Source organism: Xyrauchen texanus, chromosome 23 (assembly GCF_025860055.1).
Source record: "Xyrauchen texanus isolate HMW12.3.18 chromosome 23, RBS_HiC_50CHRs, whole genome shotgun sequence".
NCBI lineage: Eukaryota > Metazoa > Chordata > Actinopteri > Cypriniformes > Catostomidae > Xyrauchen > Xyrauchen texanus.
Genome location: NC_068298.1, coordinates 36,312,561 through 36,336,608, shown reverse-complemented (window position 1 = coordinate 36,336,608; position 24,048 = coordinate 36,312,561). Strand labels below are relative to the sequence as shown.

Here is a 24,048-nt window from a genome sequence, read left to right as displayed (position 1 = left end):
TTTTTTAAAAAGAAGATAATTTCAAAAGAATATGCTGACATCTAGGGCCAATTTTTTGAAGGGGTTAAAGGCAGAAATGTAAGCTTACAATTTAATAAAAGCCCTTAAATGTATTATTCAGTTAAAACTAGTGTATTATTTGAGCTATAAAGTTGTTTAAGTTGTCATTTTTTTCGTGATCACAGGGTTTAAGCTGTTACGTCATCATGGTAGTGAAATAGTCAAATTGAATATAGCCTAAATTGGCAGAAGTTAGTAAGTGATTTTATCACACTAAAATCTTGTACACACTTACGGTTTATGTGTTGTGGCTATACTTTTGAAACAGAGTATTTTAACATTTACAAACTGGCCACATTCACTTCCGTTTTATGTGCTTCACTGTAATTTTAATTTTAGTTTTTTAAGAAAAGGTTGGGCAAGTCAAAATACATTTTTTGTGGTAATCAATATAATGTCACAAATGCTGTTGATTGAACTTAACTTGTATTGAACCCAGAATATTCCTTTAATGATACCTTTGTGTGCTTTTCTATCTTTAAAGAAGTCCATGTGACACATGCGTTGTATTCCAAGTCTTCTGAAGGCATACAGTAAATCTGATGATCTAGAAAAGCTATTGATAGTGATTCAAAAATGTATTTGCCCCTTCCTGATTTCTTCTGTTTTTAAGTATTTTTTTTATACTTCAAACAATATATAGCATGAAACAAAGGCAACTTGAGTAAACGCAAAATACAGTTTTCAAATATATATATATATATATATATGTTTTTATTAAAGCCAAAACGTTATCCAACACCTATATCACCCATGTGAAAAACTAACCTCCCCCTTAAACTTAATAGCTGGTTGTGCCACCTTTATAAGCAACAACTGCAACCACAAGCTTCCAATAACTGGAGATCAGTCTTTCACAACGCTGTGATGGACGTTTGGCTCACTCTTCTTTGCAGAACTGCTTTAGTTCAGCCACATTGGAGGGTTTTCAAGCATGAAGTGACCGTTTACGTTCCTGCCACAGCATCTCAATCGAGTTCAAGTCAGGACTTGTGTGTTTGTATGTGCATGTATGTATGTATGTGTGTGTGTGTGTGTGTGTATGTGTGTATGTATGTATGTATGTATGTATGTATGTATGTATATATATATATATATATATATATATATATATATATATACAGGTGAAACTCGAAAAATTAGAATATCGTGCAAAAGTTCATTAATTTCAGTAATTCAACTTAAAAGGTGAAACTAACATATTATATAGACTCATTACAAGCAAAGTAAGATATGTCAAGCCTTTATTTGATATACTTTTGATGATTATGGCTTACAGCTTATGAAACCCCCAAATTCAGAATCTCAGAAAATTTGAATATTGTGAAAAGGTTCAGTATTGTAGGCTCAAAGTGTCACACTCAAATCAGCTAAACACCTGCAAAGGGTTCCTGAGCCTTTAAATGGTCTCTCAGTCTGGTTCAGTTGAATTCACAATCATGGGGAAGACTGCTGACCTGACAGTTGTGCAGAAAACCATCATTGACACCCTCCACAAGGAGGGAAAGCCTCAAAAGGTAATTGCAAAAGAAGTTGGATGTTCTCAAAGTGCTGTATCAAAGCACATTAATAGAAAGTTAAGTGGAAGGGAAAAGTGTGGAAGAAAAAGGTGCACAAGCAGCAGGGATGACCGTAGTCTGGAGAGGATTGTCAGGAAAAGGCCACTCAAATGTGTGGGGGAGCTTCACAAGGAGTGGACTGAGGCTGGAGTTACTGCATCAAGAGCCACCACACACAGACGGGTCCTGGACATGGGCTTCAAATGTCAAACGTCTTACCTGGGCTAAAGAAAAAAAGAACTGGTCTGTTGCTCAGTGGTCCAAAGTCCTCTTTTCTGATGAGAGCAAATTTTGCATCTCATTTGGAAACCAAGGTCCCAGAGTCTGGAGGAAGAATGGAGAGGCACACAATCCAAGATGCTTGAAGTCCAGTGTGAAGTTTCCACAGTCTGTGTTGGTTTGGGGAGCCATGTCATCGGCTGGTGTTGGTCCACTGTGCTTTATTAAGTCCAGAGTCAACGCAGCCGTCTACCGGGACATTTTAGAGCACTTCATGCTTCCTTCAGCAGACAAGCTTTATGGAGATGCTGACTTCATTTTCCAGCAGGACTTGGCACCTGCCCACACTGCCAAAAGTTCCAAAACCTGGTTCAATGAACATGGTATTACTGTGCTTGATTGGCCAGCAAACTCACCTGACCTGAACCCCATAGAGAATCTATGGGGCATTGCCAAGAGAAAGATGAGAGACATGAGACCAAACAATGTAGAAGAGCTGAAGGCCGCTATTGAAGCATCTTGGTCTTCCATAACACCTCAGCAGTGCCACAGGCTGATAGCATCCATGCCACGCCGCATTGAGGCAGTAATTAATGCAAAAGGGGCCCAAACAAGTACTGAGTACATATGCATGATTATACTTTTCAGAGGGCCGACATTTCTGTATTTAAAATCTTTTTTTTATTGATTTCATGTAATATTCTAATTTTCTGAGATTCTGAATTTGGGGTTTTCATAAGCTGTAAGCCATAATCATCAAAATTATATCAAATAAAGGCTTGAAATATCTTACTTTGCTTGTAATGAGTCTATATAATATATTAGTTTCACCTTTTAAGTTGAATTACTGAAATTAATGAACTTTTGCACGATATTCTAATTTTTCGAGTTTCACCTGTGTATATATATAAATAAATAAATAAATACTTTTTCACACATGCCCAGTTGGTATTGGATAATTATTATTTTTTATTTTTGCTTCAATAAATAACATTAAAAACTGTATTTGTTTTCTCAGATTGCCTTTTGTTTTATGTTAGATTTTGTTTAAATTTATGAAACAATTTAGGATGAGAGATACATAAAAACAGAAGAAATCAGGATGTGGGCAAATACTTTTTCACAGCACTGTATATTGTATATTTTAGCACAAATCAAATGCTATATTAACAAATCAGAACTGTAAATATCCATTCCAATTCTTTTATTCAGTTCTGTGGAAATAAAGAAACCATTCCTAATTTGGTACTATTTATTGATACAGTTATGGATATAGGATAGTAAATGATTGGGAGTAGAGAGGGCAATGGGAACGGGAAATGTTACAACCCATATGCGAATTTGCATACCTGTATTAACACCACAGCTCAATATGTAAAAGCACATACATATGTAAAAGAACAGCTCTGACATCTTTGCATCTTTGCCCAACTGTGTAACTGTTCTTTACATAGTATTTCCATGTTTTTAAAGAACTGTTGCATGCATACAAACAGCACATGTTATTTTCACATGCTGGGTCTATTTTGTAAAGGTTTAGTGCTTTCGTTTACTTTAGTTTTTGCCAGTAACACCAATTATAACTGTTCACAATCATTTGCACATGATAATAGCCATATCCTGGAACCTCTGGGCACAGCCTCATATTTAGAGAGCTGCAAAGCAAAATGTGGTCATGGCAGTGAAATGGAAAGTTTCACGTCAGTTGTTATAAGCCGTTTCTGTAGAAACAAAGCACAGGATAATGGTGCTTTGCTGAAATTAGTGGTTAGATTATGGGGGAAATGTGTGCTTTTAAAATTTTATGGATATGGTCATACCGAATTGTTAACGCAGATGTTATCACACACATGTGTAGTGAAGCTTTTAGAAATTATTCTGGACTGTTTACACCAAGAGTGATAAAAATAAACATTTGTTGCATAAAATATGAAGTTTTCTTTTATAACAAACCATTCAAACCGATGCCAAATGTCCTTAATGCATTGTTTGGCATCCAAAAAAAATGTAATTTAGGTGATATAAAAGTAATAAGCCTCGAGAGGGCTACATACACTGACTTCACCTTATGTAAAACACTTGAGTTAAAAAAACAACAACCTCAATATATGTAGTGCATTTACAGTTACAGTAAAATCAAGCTACAGCAATTTTTGTGTAGTCCAGCTACAGTCTTCGTCTGTCTTTCCAAGAATGCATGACACAATGCATAGTCATATATTTAAAATATCAGGAGAGGAAGTGCCATTAACATGTGCTGTGCTTTGAGGCCTATTGTCTATACTTGCTAGACGAAGCAGAGCTACATTCGCATTATTATGGACTATATGTCCAACTTTGGAAAACAAAATCACTTAAAAGTTATTATATGATTCTTAAAAAGACAATTTACTTATTTAGTCCAACTGAAATCAGACTTTTATAGTGCATGTACATATATTGAGTAAAACTAACATTGTAAAACTGATAGTTCGGACTATAAAATTTGATTGGGTGAGACTCATTCGAAGCTGTTTTAAAAACAAAGCTGTGTTCACACCTGTGAATGCACATCAATGGTATTATGTTTTTCCGTCAAATTGCATCGTTGCTTGGCTTTATGTTGTCTCACAAACACCTCTTAATAACAAGTTTTCCAGAGTGTCCTGGGTAGCTCAGCGAGTATTGACACTGACTGCCACCTCTGGAGTCACAAGTTCGAATCCAGGGCGTGCTGAGTGACTCCAGCAAGGTCTCCTAAGCAACCAAATTGGCCTGGTTGCTAGGGAGGGTAGAGTCACATTGGGTAACCTCCTCATGGTCACTATTAGCGGTTGTCGCTCTCAATGGGGTGTGTGGTGAGTTGTGTGTGGATCACGGAGAGTAACGTGAGCCTCCACATGCGGAGTCTCTGCGGTGTCATGCACAACAAACCACGTGATAAGATGCAGACATCTCAGAATTGAAGGCAACTGAGACTTGTCCTCTGCCACCCGGATTGAGGTGAGTAACCTCCACGAGGACCTACTAAGTAGTGGGAATTGGGCATTCCAAATTGGGAGAAAAAGGGGTTAAAAATAAGTTCTTCCTCTTCTTGACTTGTTTGGGACACACCCCACTGTGCATTTTGCATTACTCCAATGTCTTTGCCATTTATACATAAAAATAACCTAAAATCCTGCCCAACGGTAGTAGAGGTGGACCAATCAATCGGCCAGTCTTCATCTTAAATCTGTCATTAGACTATCTTTTTTTTTTTTTTTTAATTGCATCATGCATGAAATCACACAAACTCCGCAAAAAAAGGAATGTCCTCTCTCTTTCAACTGCTTTTATTTTCAGCAAACTTAACATGTGTACATATTTGTATGAACATAAAAAGATTCAACAACTAAGACATAAACTGAACAAGTTTCACAGACATGTGACTAACAGAAATAGAATAATGTGTCCTTAAAGAAAGGGGGGTATCTGGGGGTAAAGTAACAGTCAGTATCTGGTGTGGCCACCAGCTGCATTAAGTACTGCAGTGCATCTCCTCCTCATGGACAGCACCAGATTTGACAGTTCTTGCTGTGAGATGTTACCCCACTCTTCCACCAAGGCACTTGCAAGTTCCCGGACATTTCTGGGGGGAATGGCCCTAGCCCTCACCCTCCGATCCAACAGGTCCCAGATGTGCTCAATGGGATTGAGATCCGGACTCTTCGCTGGCCATGGCAGAACATTGACAGGAAATCACGCACAGAACAATCAGTATGGCTGGTGGCATTGTCATGCTGGAGGGTCATGTCAGGATGAGCCTGCATGAAGGGTACCACATGAGGGAGAAGGATGTCTTCTCTGTAACGCAGAGTACATCCCGCTCCAGAGTACAGGCCTCGGTGTAATGCTTATTCCTTCGACGATAAAGGCACGTTCGACCGTCACCCCTGGTGAGGCGAAACCACGACTCATCAGTGAAGAGCACTTTTTGCCAGTCCTGTCTGGTCCAGCTAAGGTGGGTTTGTGCCCATAGGTGACGTTGTTGCCGGTGATGTCTGGTAAGGACCTGCCTTACAACAGGCCTACAAGCTCTCAGTCCAGCCTCTCTCAGCCTATTGCAGACAGTCTGAGCACTGATGGAGGGATTGTGTGTTTCTGGTTTAACTCGGGCAGTTGTTGCAGCCATCTTGTACCTGTCCCGCAGGTGTGATATTTGGATGTACCGATCCTGTACAGGTGTAAGTACACGTGGTCTGCCACTGCTGTCTTAGGCGTCTCACAGTACGGACATTGCAATTTATTGCCCTGGCCACATCTGCAGTCCTCATGCCTCCATGCAGCATGCCTAAGGCACATTCACGCAGATGAGCAGGGACTCTGGGCATCTTTCTTTTGGTGTTTTTCAGAGTCCGTAGAAAGGTCTCTTTAGTGTCCTAAATGTTTATAACTGGGACCTTAATTGCCTACCGTCTGTAAGCTGTTAGTGTCTTAACGCCCGTTCCACAGGTGCATGATCATTAATTGTTTATGGTTCATTGAACAAGCATGGAAAACATTGTTTAAACTCTTTACAATAAAGATCGGTAAAGCAATTTTTGGGATTTTTACAAAATTATCTTTAAAATACAGTGTCATGAAAACGGGACGTTTCTTTTTTTGCTGCGTTTATATGGCTACTCTCATAAATGAACACTTAATTAGCTGTAATTCAGATAAATATACTGGTTTTGCTTTAAAAATGTGTAGGTATTACATGTGTATGAGTTGTATGCTGCCTATTTGCAAGAGTCATTATGGTAGTATAGATGTTGTAAATGGATATAAAAATGAATTAAACAAATAATAAACATGCAATTTCCAAATTTTGAGTGATAATGCACACTGTTTTACTCCTTCAACACATGTTTTTTGGTGTGAGTCAAGTTTTGAGCTTGTAATGGATTAAACTCATACCGCCTAGTCCTACAAGCATCACTGAGTTGTAATATGTTATTCCATAGACCGCATTTGATACTCTGTCATGTAGCAGTTGCACCTCGCTGCACATATCACCAAGCTCCCACTGTACAATTTCTGTTTTGGGTTTGGTGCAACCCCACCAATGTTTATTTTATTGTCATTTATCTGATGATGTTATATCCATGACATTGAAATGTGTTTTAAGGACTCCCATTGCTGTCTGTAGATTTCAGTCCTTTATCTTCAGGACGTAATTGCAGAGGATGTTTTGCTTGAGTTCTTTCTAAATCGGCAAGCATCATCAAGTTCCGTTTGATTTCTGACTGATATACAGTGCTTGCAGAATGATGTTGGGCATCATGTCTCTTAGCATTTGCATGCATGGAGAAAGCTGTTATTAGCAGGATGTTGCACTTTTCAGAATTCTCTCTCTCTCTCGCTCTCTCTCTCTCTCTCATATATATATATATATATATATATATAATGAAATACCAAATTCAGAAATATGGACAAGATGGATAGAAAAACATACGCACATGTGACGTAATCGCTTTGAAACAACTGAGAACTGACACACGTGCGACACGGCTGGAAGAGCAGCGCTGTTTACAATTGAGGAGGAGGAATGCTGTACAGAAGCTTCAGTAGTCTTGGTTTAGATCTGTTTCATTAGTCACAATGGTGCGTTTGTGTGCTTATCCTGGATGTCTCAACTGAGTGGAGAACGTGAGATTACATCTGTATCATGCCAACACGAAAACGTAACACGAGAGACCGTGTGATCTCCACCCTCTCGTGAAGCTTACCCTCACGTTGGATTATAGTTAAGTACTTAAATGTTTATATTTTTTGCACCAAAGTGATCCTATCCATTTAGAAGACATTAATTTATCCACTGGTGTTGTATGGATGACGTTGATGCTGATTGTCTGTGATTTTTGGAGCATCAAAAGAGAAATCTCCATTCAATTGCATTTTAAGGACCGACTTTTCTTTTTTTTTTTTCAAATGTATTCTGGTGAAGAAAGTCATATACAACTGGGACATCATGAGGGTGAGTAAATAATCAGAGAATTTTCATTTTTTGGGTGAACTATCCTTTTAGTTCCAACATTAATTATACTGTACAAAAACCTCTGAATGTATTCCACTGCTGGTTTAAAAGAGTGGAAACTTAGTTTGGTTGGATGTGTCTTGATATGCCCTTATAGTTTTTATAAAGTTTTTTTAGGTCACTAAAGCAGTAAGCCATGAGAGGCTGTGCTTTACAGTGATTTTACCACCTGAAAGGGGTGTTCCTCTTAACCATGGTACAGTCCCTCTACCATGAGCCTATCTTCAAAGTTTGCAAAGGTGGATCTTTACTTCTCAGCTTATTCACTGAGTGTTCACAGAGCCACTGAGAAATGCTCTAGGACTTTGCAACAGAAGTGAATTTCTGTGAAAAGTTGTTCTCAATTGGATAAGACAGTCGCCTAAGTGCGTGTGTGCGTGCATGTGTGTGTGTGTGTGTGTGAGAGAGGTAGGGAGAAAGTGTTTGTAAGGATGAATTAGGATTGCACCTCATTGACAGGGATACTAAACAAGCAACCATGATGTAAGTAATGGCAACCATTCTCTACCTCTCTGCCTACATATAGTAGAGACATACACTGGACTGCTGCAAATGATGACGCAGAATGGATATAACTATTTAACTCTGTATTTTGACTCATGTGGATGCTCCTTAACTGTTAGCAATAAGTAAAGAAGTGGAAAAAATCACATGGTCTGTTTCCTGTTAAACTGACATCACAAATGTGATCACGTTAGATTTTCTCACATATATCTATGAGTTTATTCAGACTGGAGAGTTTTATTGCAAAGACATAGACCTATATATTGTAGAATCTTTCTAAAATGTGGACGTTTGAACGGGGTGTTGCCTGCTGCATTTTTTGCTGCAGTGGGGGGGGGGTGGGTTGCGTCACACCAGGCTGCTTTAAAGGACTTCATGATGTAATGGGGAGTAATGCCAGTGGAGGAGCAAAGCTCTGAAACAAGTCAACCAGCAACCACTGTTCTCCTGTCTATATGCTACATTAAACACATCCATTTATACAGTATTGCACAAGACAAAATGTAATCGCGATGAATGGTTATTGAAAAGATCTTATTACGTATAGTGTATATTTCATGTCTTATTGCTATAATAGAACCTCTTGTTTTGGTTGTAATCATAGTAACATTGTTGTGTTAGTGTTATGCGAGTATACTTAGTGTTGATTAAATCAGCTGGTTTGTTTTACTGCAGAGACCTGATTGTCTTCTGTCTCTGTGTCTGTCTGGTAGGTGTCCCGACTCCAAGTATGGAGATTCTGCGGCACACGCTCAACATGCTGGTCCGAGAACGGAAGATATACCCCACCCCAGAGGGTTATTTCATAGTCACCCAGCAGACGTACTTCATCACGCCTTCCCTAATTAGGACTAACAGCAAGTGGTATCACCTGGATGAGAGGTTACCGGACCGCATGCAGCAGCAACCATGTACCTCTCCTCACTCTGGTACCATGACCCCTTCCACCTCCAGTTGCGTCCGGGAGAGAACTCACCAAAAGAACCATAGTGACTCCTATAACAACAGCTATCGGGAGGAAATACCAAGTACACATACCTCAACCTTACAAAAAAGGTCTAAAGAACATAAAGAGTCTTCTCCTGTGTCACCACCCCCTCAGCAGCCATCAGAGAAGAGTACACATACTAAGAATACACTTAGTTTTCCATTTAAAACAGAGACAAACAGTAAAAACAAAGACGGAAGCAGCAGCAATGGAGAGAAGCAATCCAAAAAGTTTGGGCTGAAGCTCTTCAGGCTGAGCTTCAAGAAGGACAAGACGAAACACGTTGCCACGTTTTCCGCCCAGTTTCCACCTGAGGAATGGCCATTGCGGGATGAAGAGATACCCACCACTGTTCCTAGAGAGGTGGAGATGGAGATCATCCGTCGGATCAACCCAGATCTGACAGTGGAGAACTTGGCTCGCCACACAGCCGTGATGAAGCGCTTGGAGGAGGAGAAGGCGCAGAGGAACAAGGCAAACTCATCGGCTCAGCAGAGTGCACGCAGTAAGAGGAGCCGCAGCCATCGAAAGACCCAGCAGGGCAAGGCCTCACGTTCTCAAAGCAAAACACGAGCTTCCAGGGGGGACCCGTCTGAGGGATCCAATCTGGATATATCCTACGATAGGGATTACAAATTCTACAGCTCCTCATTAGTACGTTCTCCACGTGAAACCATGATGTCCATGGAGCGGAATAGGGGTAAGTATATGGTACACAGCAACCCCAATATTGTGGAGTCACATTTTACCACTGCTCCAGAGTGGGATGTTTCTGGAGAACTGGCAAAGCGGAGGACAGAGATGCCATTCCCAGAACCCTCAAGGGCACAGTCGCATTCCAAAGTCCACCGAAGTCATAGTCATACTCAAGAGAGAAAGTCCCGAAACGAGAGGTCAGATAAGGCCAAAGAAAGGTCACGCTCCATGGACAACTCTAAGGGGCCACTTGGTGGTCCATACTTGGGTTGCCCAGAGGACTTTGAGTGCAGTCCAGATGACAGAAGTCGGTACTACACCGATGATGGTACTTTGAGGGCATCTGCGAAGGCGACACACTATTCTCGAATCATGCTCTCTGCTGCTAGATTACACTCTGACGTTTGTGTGCCTGATGTTGGAAGAGGATCTTCAGAGGATGCTGTGCTTTACAGGACACTGGAGAAGAGTAAAAGCAGGGACAGTCTTCCTGCTTACAATGATCTGAAGTCTTGCTCTCCCAAAGCAGCTGTGGATGACTATTTCCAGTGCACCGCGGCAAATGAATCCGCTCTCTCCGCCCCATCTCCTCTCCTAAAGCCCAGCTATGATTTTACGGATAGTGTTTGGAAGGGAATCTCCTCAGACCGACAGACTCCTCATCTTACCCCTCCTCACCCTATGGAATATAAAGAGGAAAAAACAAAGGGACAAAGTAGTATCCCCATAGCAGTAACAAGCCAGACTCCTGAGCCTCTCCCTAATGGACGATTGTCGCATCAACACAAACCAGACTCAGGTGACTTGGACACAATGCCAGAGGTTTACAGCCAAGAGACTTTGTTAAAACCTCAAGAATACATTGAGAGCAGCTTTTCAAGGCCAGGTACGATGGGTAGGTCCCCTCACACAAAGTCGCCAGAGGTGCTAGAGAATCAGGAGCATTTCGATAAACCTTTACCGCTTACCATGCCACCGTCCTCTGCTCAGGAGCAGGCTTCTTGCGCAGAAACCAACTTCGACTACTACAATGTGTCGGACGACGACTCAGAGGAGACTAGTCATAAGAACAGGGTAGAGGGGAAAGTTCATGAAGAGGGAGGGACAATGCAATGGCTGCTGGAACGAGAGAAGGAGAGGGATTTGCAGCGGAAGTTTGAGAAGAACCTCACCTTCCTAAGCCCAAAGGAGGGTGAGGGCAACAACAGCCAAAAATCTGTCCATTCAACACGTTTGGACAGTATGGACTCCAGCAGTGTGACTGTGGACAGTGGATTTAATTCCCCACGGTAAGGCACTCAGGCCACTTTAAGGGTTTGTTTAATTTGTTTTGTTGGCAATAGGGTGTGTCTAAAATGAGGGAATGCTATTCTATGAATAGACATACATTATTATACTTGTTTTTAACTCAGTGTTATCTCACAGGAACATTTAGGGTTTTTTGCTTTTATAGACACAACAGGATTCTGTAGAGCCTTAGCTTAATTCCAGTTCATGCAGAACAATTTTCTTGTTGTAAACAGTGGTAGCAACTTCTGTAAATGAAATTAAGGCCAGAAACATACCCTATACAAGTAGGAAAATGCTTGGCCAATGCATTAAAAGCATGCAGTCCCATTGTACAGTACATACTTAACATACTATAATTAACTGTGGTGGTAAGAAACATCAGTACTCAAGGGGGCAGTACAGTTACCTTCTAATATCTGTGACAATAAATTGTTATATTAGCGTAGCTATCTATAAATCAGCATGTTGACATATAAACTAACTTGCTCAGCAACCTTGTTCAGCTTTGCCCCCAGTAGAAACACTCCAAATGTAATGTGTACTTGTGTTGTTGTATGAATTGTGTTCCACAATTCATGAAACACAACAATGTGTGAAATGGAGCTGCTGTTGCTAGAAACACTTGCATTCACATACTTGTGTAGAATATGCCTCGTCCTAATGCTACTGTACTATGAATCATGTTTTTACTTAAATGGGAGGGGCCTTAAGACGTGAGCGGTACCAATTACACCTTAATGTAGGTCAACCACTACCAATTTTGTAACTGCAATCTTTAAAAGTGTTTACACAGTTTTGTTTTTTATACTGAAATTATGTTTGAAATAGAATGTTATATTAGTTTATAGAATGTTTTGTTATTTTTGTCCAAATGAACAATGTTTGTATTCCTGCAAGTGTTGCATTGTTGCATCATGTACTCAACAAAACTCAGTTAGGTTCATTAACTATATTCTCAGAACTATTGCAATATAAAATGGATAAGCACACTTCAGTCATTATATCTATTGATATATGTGTGAGGCCTTATGCAAAGAAACCTGAGCACATGGTGCAACTTTGCAATTTTACATACTACAGTCGTCCTTGTTCTCCCTGTCAACCTGCACTCTGACATTTGTCCTTATGTCTTCCTAATGTATTGAAACCTCTCATACAGTGCAATAATATTGACTCAGAAAACATTTGGTTGGGTTCAAAAAAACTTATACCAACCACAGTGATATTTGTCCACTTGAGAAAATACAGTATGTGTTTTAAGAGTCTGACCTCTTAAACTGTTGAAAATTCATGAAGTGGATATTTCCCTTATATTTGGGTTAACCTACGAAGCAGAGCGGGTCAGGAACAATTCACTGTAGTAACAATGACCCCGCGCAGTGCCAAAGGCCTGATGAACTGATGAGATATTTCAAACATTTAAGGAACAAAATGGGCCCCCATGTTTTTTTGTTTTTGTTTTGTTTTTTTAAAATTAAAGTATGTGGTTTTTCATACTATGGTTCAGTTGCAGTATTTATCCTTTGTGTGTATGTGTGTGTTAGTTTTGTGCAGCTCCTTCCTGTGTTTTCATTCTTCCCACTTCCACTTTGGTGACACACCATTGTCAAAACATGATTAATAAAAGTGAAATTTAAGCTAAAACTGTATAGAAACCGCAATTTGTCAAAAATGTAATGCCCTACATCCCTGTAATAGTCCTTCCCATATTTCAAATATATTTTATAATTTTGGATTCGCTAACTTACATCTGCAGAGTTCATAGTGTATAGTAAGCACAATAAAACATTTAAGCCTTGTTTTTACAGTGATATTTTCAGAAGAGTTCCAATTTGATCATGACTCCAAAACCGGTGGTTAAGATATGATTTGTTGTGCTGAGGTAAAGCTGTATAGATTAGTTTGTTTACACTATATTATCCATTTAATTTGACTTAGAATGGAAATTTGTCTTTGACTCTGGCATAAAGATTGCTCTGTTGTCCATTGATTTTATTTACTCCAACAAGTGTACACTCAAATTTAGATTTCCACTTATGAATTTGGGCAGTTACATTTTAAATGTACCAATTATAATGTTTTCTACACAACCAGTGTAAGCTCAAGACAGTGGCCTCAAATGTATTTGGACACCTATTGGCACCCTTCATGTGCTATCGGGATTATTCACTTCCCTGAAGTCGTGATTATGAGTATGTAACATTAAAATGCTTTGTTGTCAGAAACATGGATGACGCCAAATTCATTCTTGCATATTTCTTGAGAAACTCTTACTTTTATACCTTGATGCTTGTTACACCACATGCTAGTTAACTTGCTCATGAATTGTGGTCAGATACATTGCATGCCATTATTGTCTGTGGAAATATTTACATGTGTCAAATAGTTACAGATATATATATATATATAAATGTGTATATACCGAAATACCAAAGTGGTGATAATGGAAACTCTGGTATCAACAATATCTGAAAGTTTATCAGTTGTAATTATGACTTCTAGTAGGAAACTCGTATTTATGACCATTTCAATGCACATGAAGGGGGCATTAAATCGTACTACAAAATGTATTTGCATTAAATAAAATATCAAACAAGTGGCATAAAGAAATATATTGCAAACTTTTTATGCTAAATATTTATTTGGACACTTTTCTGGTTGTCATACAGTATAGTGGAATATGTTCATTGTTAATGTAAAGAACTAAACCTGTGGACTAGATATTATTTGCACCCATATTTAAATACTAACATACAGGATATGGACATCACTGCAGTGTGTTTATTATGTTTATTTAGATTCCCACCGACACACTACATTAACCCCTAAACCTAACTGTAACCTTACTTTACAAAAAATAACCATCATGGTATTTTGTTGTAAATGTACAGTAACCACAACATTAACCATGGTTACTGTATTACAACTATTTTACTGTAGTAACACCATGGTTAATTGCATTAAAACTATGGTTTCTGCACAAAAATAAAAAAATAACATGGTCACTACAATAATACTAGGCCTATAGTAATTAAGTGATGTAATCCCAAGCGATGCTGAGCTGAGGGAACGTGTGCGATCGATAGACCCCGCCTCTGGATCAAACATTTCTCTGCACTCCTTGACATTCACAATGATTAAATCACTGCAATGAAATCAACATTTATATTTATTTTTGTCTATTATTTTTACTAGTATTAAAGGAAATATTAAAAGTGGAAATAGGAAATCGGATGGGGAAAAAAAGTGGGACAAAACGCAGATTTGAACCGGGTCACCAGAACAACACTACTCATTCACACCGTCTCTACACCGCACGCCACACCAGTTGTTGTGTTTGTTGTATATTCCTGTGGTTTCACCAGACTATTGGGGTACAAATATCTGCACTGTGTGGCTGATGTTATTTACACCTTGATGCAAATAGTCACTCTGAAAAAGGAAGGCTCAGAAAAGTAGTTCGTTCTGAGAAAAGCTCTTCTATCAATTGTTTGCAGATAACACTTGGTTTGATGTTTTGTTATCAAAGCAATTACATTTTAACACTTTTGTGTTACTTAAGAGTCCAAAAGTGGCACTTACAATGGAAGTGAATGGGGGCTAATGTTTGAACCTTAAAATACTTTTTCAAAAGTATCGGCATAAGACAAAGGATATGTGTGTAAACATGATTTTAGTGTGATAAAATCACTTACTAACATTTTCTGTGTAAAGTTATAGCCAATTTTACAACTTCATTACCATGACGATGTAATATCAACAAACCCTAAAATGACTGTAAAAATTACTATATAGACAACTTTACAGCTCAAATAATTAATGAGTTTTAACAGAAGAATTAATCTAAGTGCTTTTAGAAAATTATAACCTTCATATTTATGTCTTTAAACCAGCCAAAAAGTGGCAACATTCACTTTCATTGTAAGTGCCTCACTGTAACCTTGATTTTCGCTTTTTATTTTTTTAAAGAAAACGAGGAACGAGAAAAAAACCAAAACATAATCATCACCCTAAAATGTTGTAAATGTTCTGGTCTTTCATGTTTATATCACTTATGTTGTCGTGGTGTTAAATGTTATCCTCTTCTCTTTTTATTTCATTCCTGTACTGTCCTGTCTTTGCATTGCTGTTGTTCTTTATTTACTTTTCTCTTGGCGCTAATAATAAGTGATCCATATTATTAACCTAGATAATCCCATTGTTCCCTCTATTAACACTGTTACTGATCAATTTCTCTTTCTGGTTTCTTCATAACACACTTTCATTCTCTTTCTTTCCTCCCTCCTTCTATACTGCTTTAGCACACGGGAAAGCCTCGCATCAAACACCTCAAGTAATGTGGAAAATAGCAGGCGCCAGAATATGGCTTTGAGTCCAGGACATATTGGCACCAAAAGACCCCCGCCACCCTACCAGCCCCCCAGCTTCCGTACCATTCGTGAGCCACCTGCCAACCGCACGGAGAAACAGGCCTCCATCACCAGCGTGTAGTGGCACAGCCGGGGCAGGAGTGGGTGTCACCTATTAAACTGTACTTCATCAGGACTATTACAAACTTAAAGGCCAGGACCTTCTGAGCGTGTGAGAAGACTGTCCCAGCTGTATTTTCCCATACAGAAAAGTTTCAAACATAGTTTGTCATAATTCATTGGAGGCATCTTTTTTTATATTTGGAACAAATACTGCTGCAGACAAAAAAAGTCACTTATTTAGGACAACATTTAGGGGTTTGGCGATCATATTTGGGATAAATTGATCAAAACGCATTTGTAGGTGTCCTTTATAGCTTAATGTATCCACTACGGGTCTTGTCTGTCTTCTAATCCAAACTGGCTGCATTGCCTCTGCTTATTCATACATCGCTGTGTCTCATGTTTCAATCTGCACTCAGGTCCCTCCAAACTCTACTGATTTGCTGGCTTGTGACCATTGCTGGCCATAACTTGAAGGCCACAGTAATTACTATTTGTGGCATCATCCCTAAAATCCGTACAACATTATACTCTCTATTTCCTCTGGAATCGTTTAATCACATTCTTGTGTATCGTCCACTGTCCAGGGATCAGTTTAATCAGGCTGTCGTTTTGAATGGAATGCCCAAAATCACATCTTTGCACATTTGAGTGTAATGATAATTCAAATGACGGCCATGGATTTAAATGAAATTTAACAAGATATACCACCATCATGGAATTATTTGTTTTGTAAAAGATCATTTAGATTCTATTGGTGCTTTCTCATGGAATGGACTGTCTTAATTTAATATTTCGTTTTTTTCAATATTCTCTTTTAACCAGGTGCTCTCAAATATAGAACAAGGCGACACCGAATACACACATTGCTACCTCCACAATTTGTACAGTCTTAGGAGACAAGAGTGATTTCCATTTCCATCCCAAATGTCTGCTGTATTAGACACATCACTATCAGTTTGCAAACTGTGAATGTACTGCTAGTGCTTTTCAGACACATCTAGATCTTCTGAACTTGGTCAAAGCGTTAGTAACCTACCGTCATTCTAATACAGACACTTCTCATTGTAATATAGGAGGAGACTTGTGTAGGGTTTGGAATTATTTAGGACCCATATATAGAATGTCAAATTTAGACTTTCATATCTCTGATATGTCCAGCCATATTAAATTATTTATTATTATTGCAATTATATTTTTTTCCAGTTCATTTAGTGTAGAAATTCAAGGTTAAGCATTTAAATATTATTTCACTGATTCTTGAGATGTTGGACAAAACATGTTATCTTGAAAATAGCAACATTTTCACTTTAAATTTTAATAGAGATGATCAATAATGTGGTTTTAATAACAATATACCATTTCATTTTATATTATGGAATTGATATCATATCACACTCACTAGCCTCAAAACTAAATGTCCTCATACTATAACTCAAAACTTCTCTTTCCATACAGAAATCTAAGGGTGTGTTCAAACTTGTAGCTCGGTTCTCTTTGTTCGGACCAAAAAAGAAAATTAATACATTTAGTCCTGGTTCGTTTAGCGTTCACACTGGCATTTTTAACAGCGACCCTAACGATACAAAATCAAGGGCATCAGGAGAAAGTCACGACCTGATTGGACAGATTTTATAACGTATATTTTTTTTGACGGAACTTACCGAACATTCAAAACAAAGTGCGCCCGTTGGATGTATATATATGGTGGTATTTTTACCAGCTGAGAACAAACGTAGAGTTAATAAAATGTGTAAAGGAGTCAAAACAGCGGCAGGAATTCCTCCATTGCACACACAAACGAAGATATGCTGCAAGGACAGCTGACGGCGGTTCCGACGCCAGTACCGAACTGTAATGGGCAACAGCTCATATGATGAGAAGAACCAGATATGCTTGAGGTCAGTATTAGGCAAATTACTTCCTGTTTTTGGTCCGTTTAGACGTCTTTGGTCCATGTTGCGTTCATATATCAATCGAACCGCTCCAGAGTTCGTTTGGAAGCGGACCGAGACTGCCTGAAAAGTGGGTCTCGGTCTGCTTCCAAACGAACTATGGTGCGGTTCGATTGATTGTTAACTTGGTGTTTAGTGCGCATCAAGTGGATTCTGGTGACAGCGTTCACACTTGTTCAAATGAACCGCACTAACAGAGCAATCGCACCAGAGTTCCTTTTAATCGAACCAAACCTGCCATGTGTGAACACACCCTAATATATTGCCATATATAAACAAATATGTGTACAGTATAGTTCATATAATTGAACATATATGTACATATTTAAATTAAACTTGTACCATATATGAAAATATATTTCTGGTATGTGCTTTGAATATTTTGCCATGAAAATATTTAATTTATTAAATATGAAAATAAATTATTTGATAATTAGCCTAACTTTAAGTGGGTCTTTTTTGTAGCTAGTAGCCTAATACCAGAAATACATACTGGATCCTGCATTTAAAACATTAAAAAAAAATCTGAATACGCATCACAGTTGTGAGTTTTGCACCAGTTCTCAAGAATCAGTTTTAAAGTTTTTAAATACGTTTTTAAATCATAATCGGTCTGGAAAAAAAGAGGTTCATGTAAAATGACTTTCCATTTAGTAACCATCTGTTATATTTCATCGCTGAGTAGAAGTTCTAGAATGGATACTGGAGGATTATAAAGGGTCATGCTTTCATATAAATGGATAAACTGCAGCCAGGACTACCTTGTTATACCATTTTGCACTAATGCCTGTTCTCTGGTGACTGTAAAAAGAAAAAAAAGGAAAGAAAAAAATTCCAAGTGTATGCTCTGTTTATAATGAACATATTTGAAATGAAATACTAGTCCATAAAATGTCTTCCCTAAACATGATGGATTTCTTATGGTTCTCAATAACATTGTTCCTTATTGTGACATAACGTCATTTTGTTAGAGATGGCTATCTGTCAAGCGGAGTATAAAAACCTACAAGGGGGATTTCTTGTAAAGTATATACTATTTAAAAGATTCCCCAATTGTGTAGTTGTGCTATTAAATGTTTTAGTGTACTAAATCCCTCCCTTGGGGATTGTGTAAGTTTTTAAGACAATAAAATAAAATGAGAAGATAAATTTAACTGTGTCACATCTGTTAGAGGCAATCAAAGCAATGTATTTTACTGTGCAGTGCTAAGCTTGAAGAGTAATTGTGCACATTAAGGTACAGTACACATGTAACCACTAGAGAGCGCACAACAAAATCTCATGATAAAATAGAGCTCGGACATTAAGTACCCCAACTAAGAAATGTAGATTCTAGCCAAGTTAAACTCCACTGTTCGAGCTGCAAGTAAATTGACAAATTAGGATGTTTCTCTTTGGACAGTGTGACAGTACAAATCACACTCTTCAACACAACAACTGCACACAATGTAAAATGTCCCTTATCCTACAGAGCCATACATTATTTGTTATAAATTCCTAGGTTTATCATAAACTAGTAATATTGTATTTTAAATACTAAACCTAGCATTGCCAAACTGGGTCCTCAAAGGTATTACTAGGGGTCCATAAACAGAAATACAAAATCTTTTGAATATTTAGAAGCATACACTTTTTTAAAATTTTATAAGAAATGTCTATATATCAAATGTCACGTCCACACATATATATTTTTGATTGAAAACGCATTAATTTTGATATGATTACAGATCTCATCCATAATACAATGGCTTCATTCACAGAAAACATGCTTTCCATATTCGCATACTTTGGAAAATGATGATGTTAGGAAACGTCTTGGTTTCTTCGTGCAACCTTGGTTCCCTAAGTGGAGGGAACGAGATGCTGCTTCAAAAACTGACGCTATGGGAGAACCCATCAGGGAGCAGGACTTTTGAAACCCCATACAATCACGTGCATTTCTCATCTTGAGCATATAAGCTGAAGCCCAGGTTCATATTGTCAAGATATTCCTCCTGTAGGTCTTACTTTCAGGGAACCAAGTTTATGCAAAGTAACCGAGACGGCTCCTTTCCAGAAGGTAACTTCGACACAGCGTCAGAAGCTGACACTATGGGAAGTCAATAACACTGCTGTAGTCACACCTTCATATTAAGAAATTGGAAGGGAGGTGAGAACAATAAAATGTAACCTTGTAACACCAATACTAACCAATTGGCCAGTGATCAACCTTCTTCCTCTGTAAAAATCTGGGAAGCGAAGGAAGATTCATGCAGGTTATAAAACCTGGCAAAGGTGTTAGGGGAAGCCTACAGCCAGACAAATGTCTTCTAGAGACATGCCCTTTGCCCATGCTTAAGAGGAGGCCATACTCCTGGTAGAATGGGCTTCTATCCCCATGGCACATTGTATGCCTTGTGAGTCATACAGTATGTGAGCACAATAGCATCCATGACCCAGTGGGACATTCTTTGCATGGAGACGGCCAAACAGTTTGTGCGGCTTACAAAGCAACCAAAGTTGTTACACTGAATTGACATGTTTGATCAGTGTACATGTGTAACGCTCTCACAGAACCATGTACAACTCAAAGGAAGGAGGGGAGAATGCTTGTAAGGTAACAACCTCAGCTTTAAAGGGGGTTGCAATCACTTTGGGCACATAACCTTGCATGAGCTTTGACAGGCCTGGTCCGAACACTCCACAGGAGATATTGACTGAAAGGGCCTGAAGGTCAGACGTTTGACTGATGCCAAAGCGAGTAACTGCACAGTCTTCACTGAGAGTATGTGCAAGCTTACCGCCTCTAGTGGCTCAAACGGTGGACCTGCAAGCACATTTAATACTGGCGCTAACTCTCAGAAGTCTTGCACCTTGCAATAATCTACTGACCAGAGTGTGTTTACCTACAGTCAAGCTCTCTATGAGGCCAAGAGTAGCTGCTATGGCAGCGACAAACAGTATACTCTGAGCATGGATGGACTGATTCCTGCATCCAAATTCTATTGTATAAATGAGAGTGTTGTCTGCACAGGGTAATGCTTTGGGTCCTCAACTCGGGAGGAGCACCAATTAGCAAAGTGTAACATAGATCATAATGTTATACAGTGGTATAATAGATTTTTGACTCCCCTAGTGAGTAAGGTGAAACCAGAGTTCTAGGTTAGTACTTCCTGTCAACCAAACGCTGCACTATAACAAGATTTTTAAACTTTGCCGGTTACATGTGGGTTAAAAGGAAATAACTATCCAGTCGGAAATGAAAAAAAAAAAAAAGTGCATACGTACACAAGTTCACAGAATCTGAATTGGATACTACACAAAAATAACTAAGGATTCTGCTATAAATGTAATGTTTGCAATTAAATTAAAAGTATAATTGCCAGAAACTATACCGCTTTTTCCATGCTTTCATTTGTTCTTACAATTTTTAGCGCTTTATTATCTTGCAGTAACACAGTGATGTAATAAAAAAGGAATGCAGTCATGAAATTAGAGTCCCTCTCCTTGAAATCTGAACTCAACTGGTCAAAAGAGACGCATTATCAGGTGTAAATGCCTATCCACTTCTGATAGGATTGCATATCTATAAATGGGACATACACACACTCACAGTGGGAGAGTGAGAAGTCAAACTGATGCACTAGGTTAAACTGCTTTTCTTGTTTCTTTTTCATCTGTCAAAATTATGGACGGCATTTGGATTTATCCGTCAATGTTTAAAAAAAACAAAATCTATAAATGACAGAGAATTTACGGTTAACGCAACCCCTGGTCCTGACAGCCTGATGCATGAGTAAATCTGCTCTGCTGTTCAGACATGAAACCCAGCACTTGCTTAAAAAAAAAAAGGATAAGTGGCTAGTGATGGGCATTCTGGCTCTTTTCAGTGAGCTGGCTCATCCGGCTCATCTCACCAAAAAGGCTCTTTAAAAAAATGTTTTGTAAGTCAAACAGTTTGCGATTAGTTTGACTATGATTGCTGTTAAGGCAATTCTAATTAAATGATTAGGGTGCAGAGTTCGCATATGCCGGTGTCTGTTGTGCATAGAACCGGCTTTATATGAGATTTTGTTTTGGCAAATTCTACACTATGCTCTAACATTGTCTACATTATTAAAATGCATCCAAATGCTACTGTGCTTCCAACTCATTTTCCACTTTCCAGCTGTTGTTTTCACAGCTGTCCTTCCTCTCTCTCCTCGGCTGCTAAGTGTGTGACTGTGTCTATGAGTGAGTTGGCTCCGCCCTCCCTCACACATCTTTTGTTCATTGGTTGGCACTGCGTGTCTGATTGACAGGAACAACAGGTGAGGCTGTTAGTCTCAGCAGACAGTCAGAACGAATGAGAGTGTGCTTGAGCATTTAGGTCTATATTATTTTATTACTTTTTTCATTCTTTGAATTAGTTCATTCTATTCATTTAAATCTTTTGATTATTCATATCTTAATTTAAAAAATTTGTAATAAATAGATTCGGCTCTTCTGATATGCAAGCTGGCTCCCAACGTTCCCCTACAAGAGCTGGCTCTTTGAGCCGAATCGTTCGCGAAAGACCAATCACTATAAGTGGCCGCTCAGCTTCAGCTGAGCCAGCACAGCATCAACACATTTCATGTATGTGCAAGGAGCTAGGGGTGTGGCCTGTGGGGTGGCCTAGGTAGCTCAGCGAGTAAAGTCACTGACTCCAGCCTGGTCCCCTAAGCAACCAAAGATGCGCAGAGTGACTGTCAGATGCGGAGGCAACTGAGATTCGTCCTCCGCCACATGCATTGAGGTCACTATGCCACCACAAGGACTTAGAGTGCATTGGGAATTGGGTATTCCAAATTGAGGATAAAAAAAAAAAAAAATGGCCTGTGGTGAGGGGGCAATCTGCACATGAAAATATGCATATTTCAGGTCGATTGATACAAACCAGTCCAGTAGGTGGACATGAGACAAGATCTGTCTCCGAGTCACCTTATTGAACCGAGACTTCCTTAGTGTCCAATTCAAGGGCCTCATGTCCAGTATGGGCAATAGTGTCAGTGTGAAAGAGGAGGGGCATTAATGTGCTGCTTCTGCCTCTTCTAATGGAGGAAGCTGGAAATATCCTATAAGCTAGGTGAGGTCCAAAGATGTAAAGACCACTGCACCTGCGATGTAGGTTCTCGCAGGGTATGCGAGCGCCACGTTTTGACCAGCTGGTCCTGCAGCTCTGGAAAGAACGGTCCTGGGCAGTGTAATATTTGATTACACCAGCTCTGTTAAAACAGTTCTTCCAGTTTTGAGTGCTCTGGTGCAACAAGGATGGGCCATTTTAGCTAAAGCCTCTCAAATGCTTGCCCGAAAACTTTGTTCAACTCAGCTTCAGAGGCAGACATCATCCACCACTTGAGGAGAAATACATGCACCCTGCCCATCCACTGAGCAAGACCATGTCTCCGCTTCTGAGCCCTCCAGTGATATAGAATCATCATCTTCGAACGCACCTCCAAATGTGGTTGAACCATGCACATTGATCTCAAGATGCAAGCCATCATGGGCGAACCCTACGGGAGAAGTCGCCATGTATGGTGGACTGGAGGTGCACAAGGCTTGAAACAGCAACAAATGGTGTTCATGTATTCACAATGAACACAATTAGACCCTATGAGTGCTGCTTCAGCATGAGCTCAGTCCAAGCAAAAAAGACCGTCGGCACATTCTAGTGTGGATGAGAAGTTTAAATGTAGTGAAAGCAATGCATTTGCAAAATAAAATTTAGTAGTGTGCACGTTGCCTAAATGTGGTTAATTTGTTCATGTTTGAATGATTTGGTTGCTATTTAGAGAATAAAACCATCATTAAACATATGCAAATATTTTCTGTAAGATAATAAAGTGGTAAAGTGGTTGTTAATTGAGAAACTAGGTAAGCAACTTTTTTTTAAGTTTGTTTGTTAATATTATTAATGAAATGCATTACACATTTCTACCAAGTCACTGTGTGTGCTGAGATTCAGGGTGGGAGGTCCCCAGGTAGAAGTTTGACAACTCCTGTTCTAAACAGGTCATATATTTTCCATGAAGATGAGTTCCACTTCTAGTTGTGTGCAAGAATAACTGCACCTTAGGTTGTCAAAAGAAAACAGAAACCTCAACCGTTTACCTTTGCTCACTGAACGCCAAACACTTGCTTCATTTCCTGTTGTTGTGTGTTTTACCCTGGGCATTTTGTGCAGTGTAAAGTAACTCAAATGCAAAATATGAATTGCTCAACTTAAAACTATGAGTGCAGTAGTGACAGCAAAATCACAACATTAGAG

General features: G+C 39.1%; 1 protein-coding gene across 2 annotated transcripts in view; it reads left to right on the top strand.

The window, feature by feature from the left end:
- LOC127663352 (storkhead-box protein 2-like) overlaps positions 1 to 18,918 on the top strand; it is a 112,193-nt gene extending 93,275 nt beyond the window's left edge. The window contains exons 3-4 of one of the 2 annotated variants that reach the window (XM_052154900.1): positions 9,093 to 11,352; positions 15,655 to 18,918. In XM_052154900.1, coding sequence (XP_052010860.1) covers positions 9,093 to 11,352; positions 15,655 to 15,844 — 2,450 coding nt within the window. In that variant the 3' untranslated portion in view covers positions 15,845 to 18,918. Of the gene's footprint in view, positions 1 to 9,092; positions 13,579 to 15,654 lie in introns of those variants that run through there. The other variant, XM_052154901.1, reaches the window with a different exon arrangement.
- Positions 18,919 to 24,048: the final 5,130 nt, after the last annotated feature.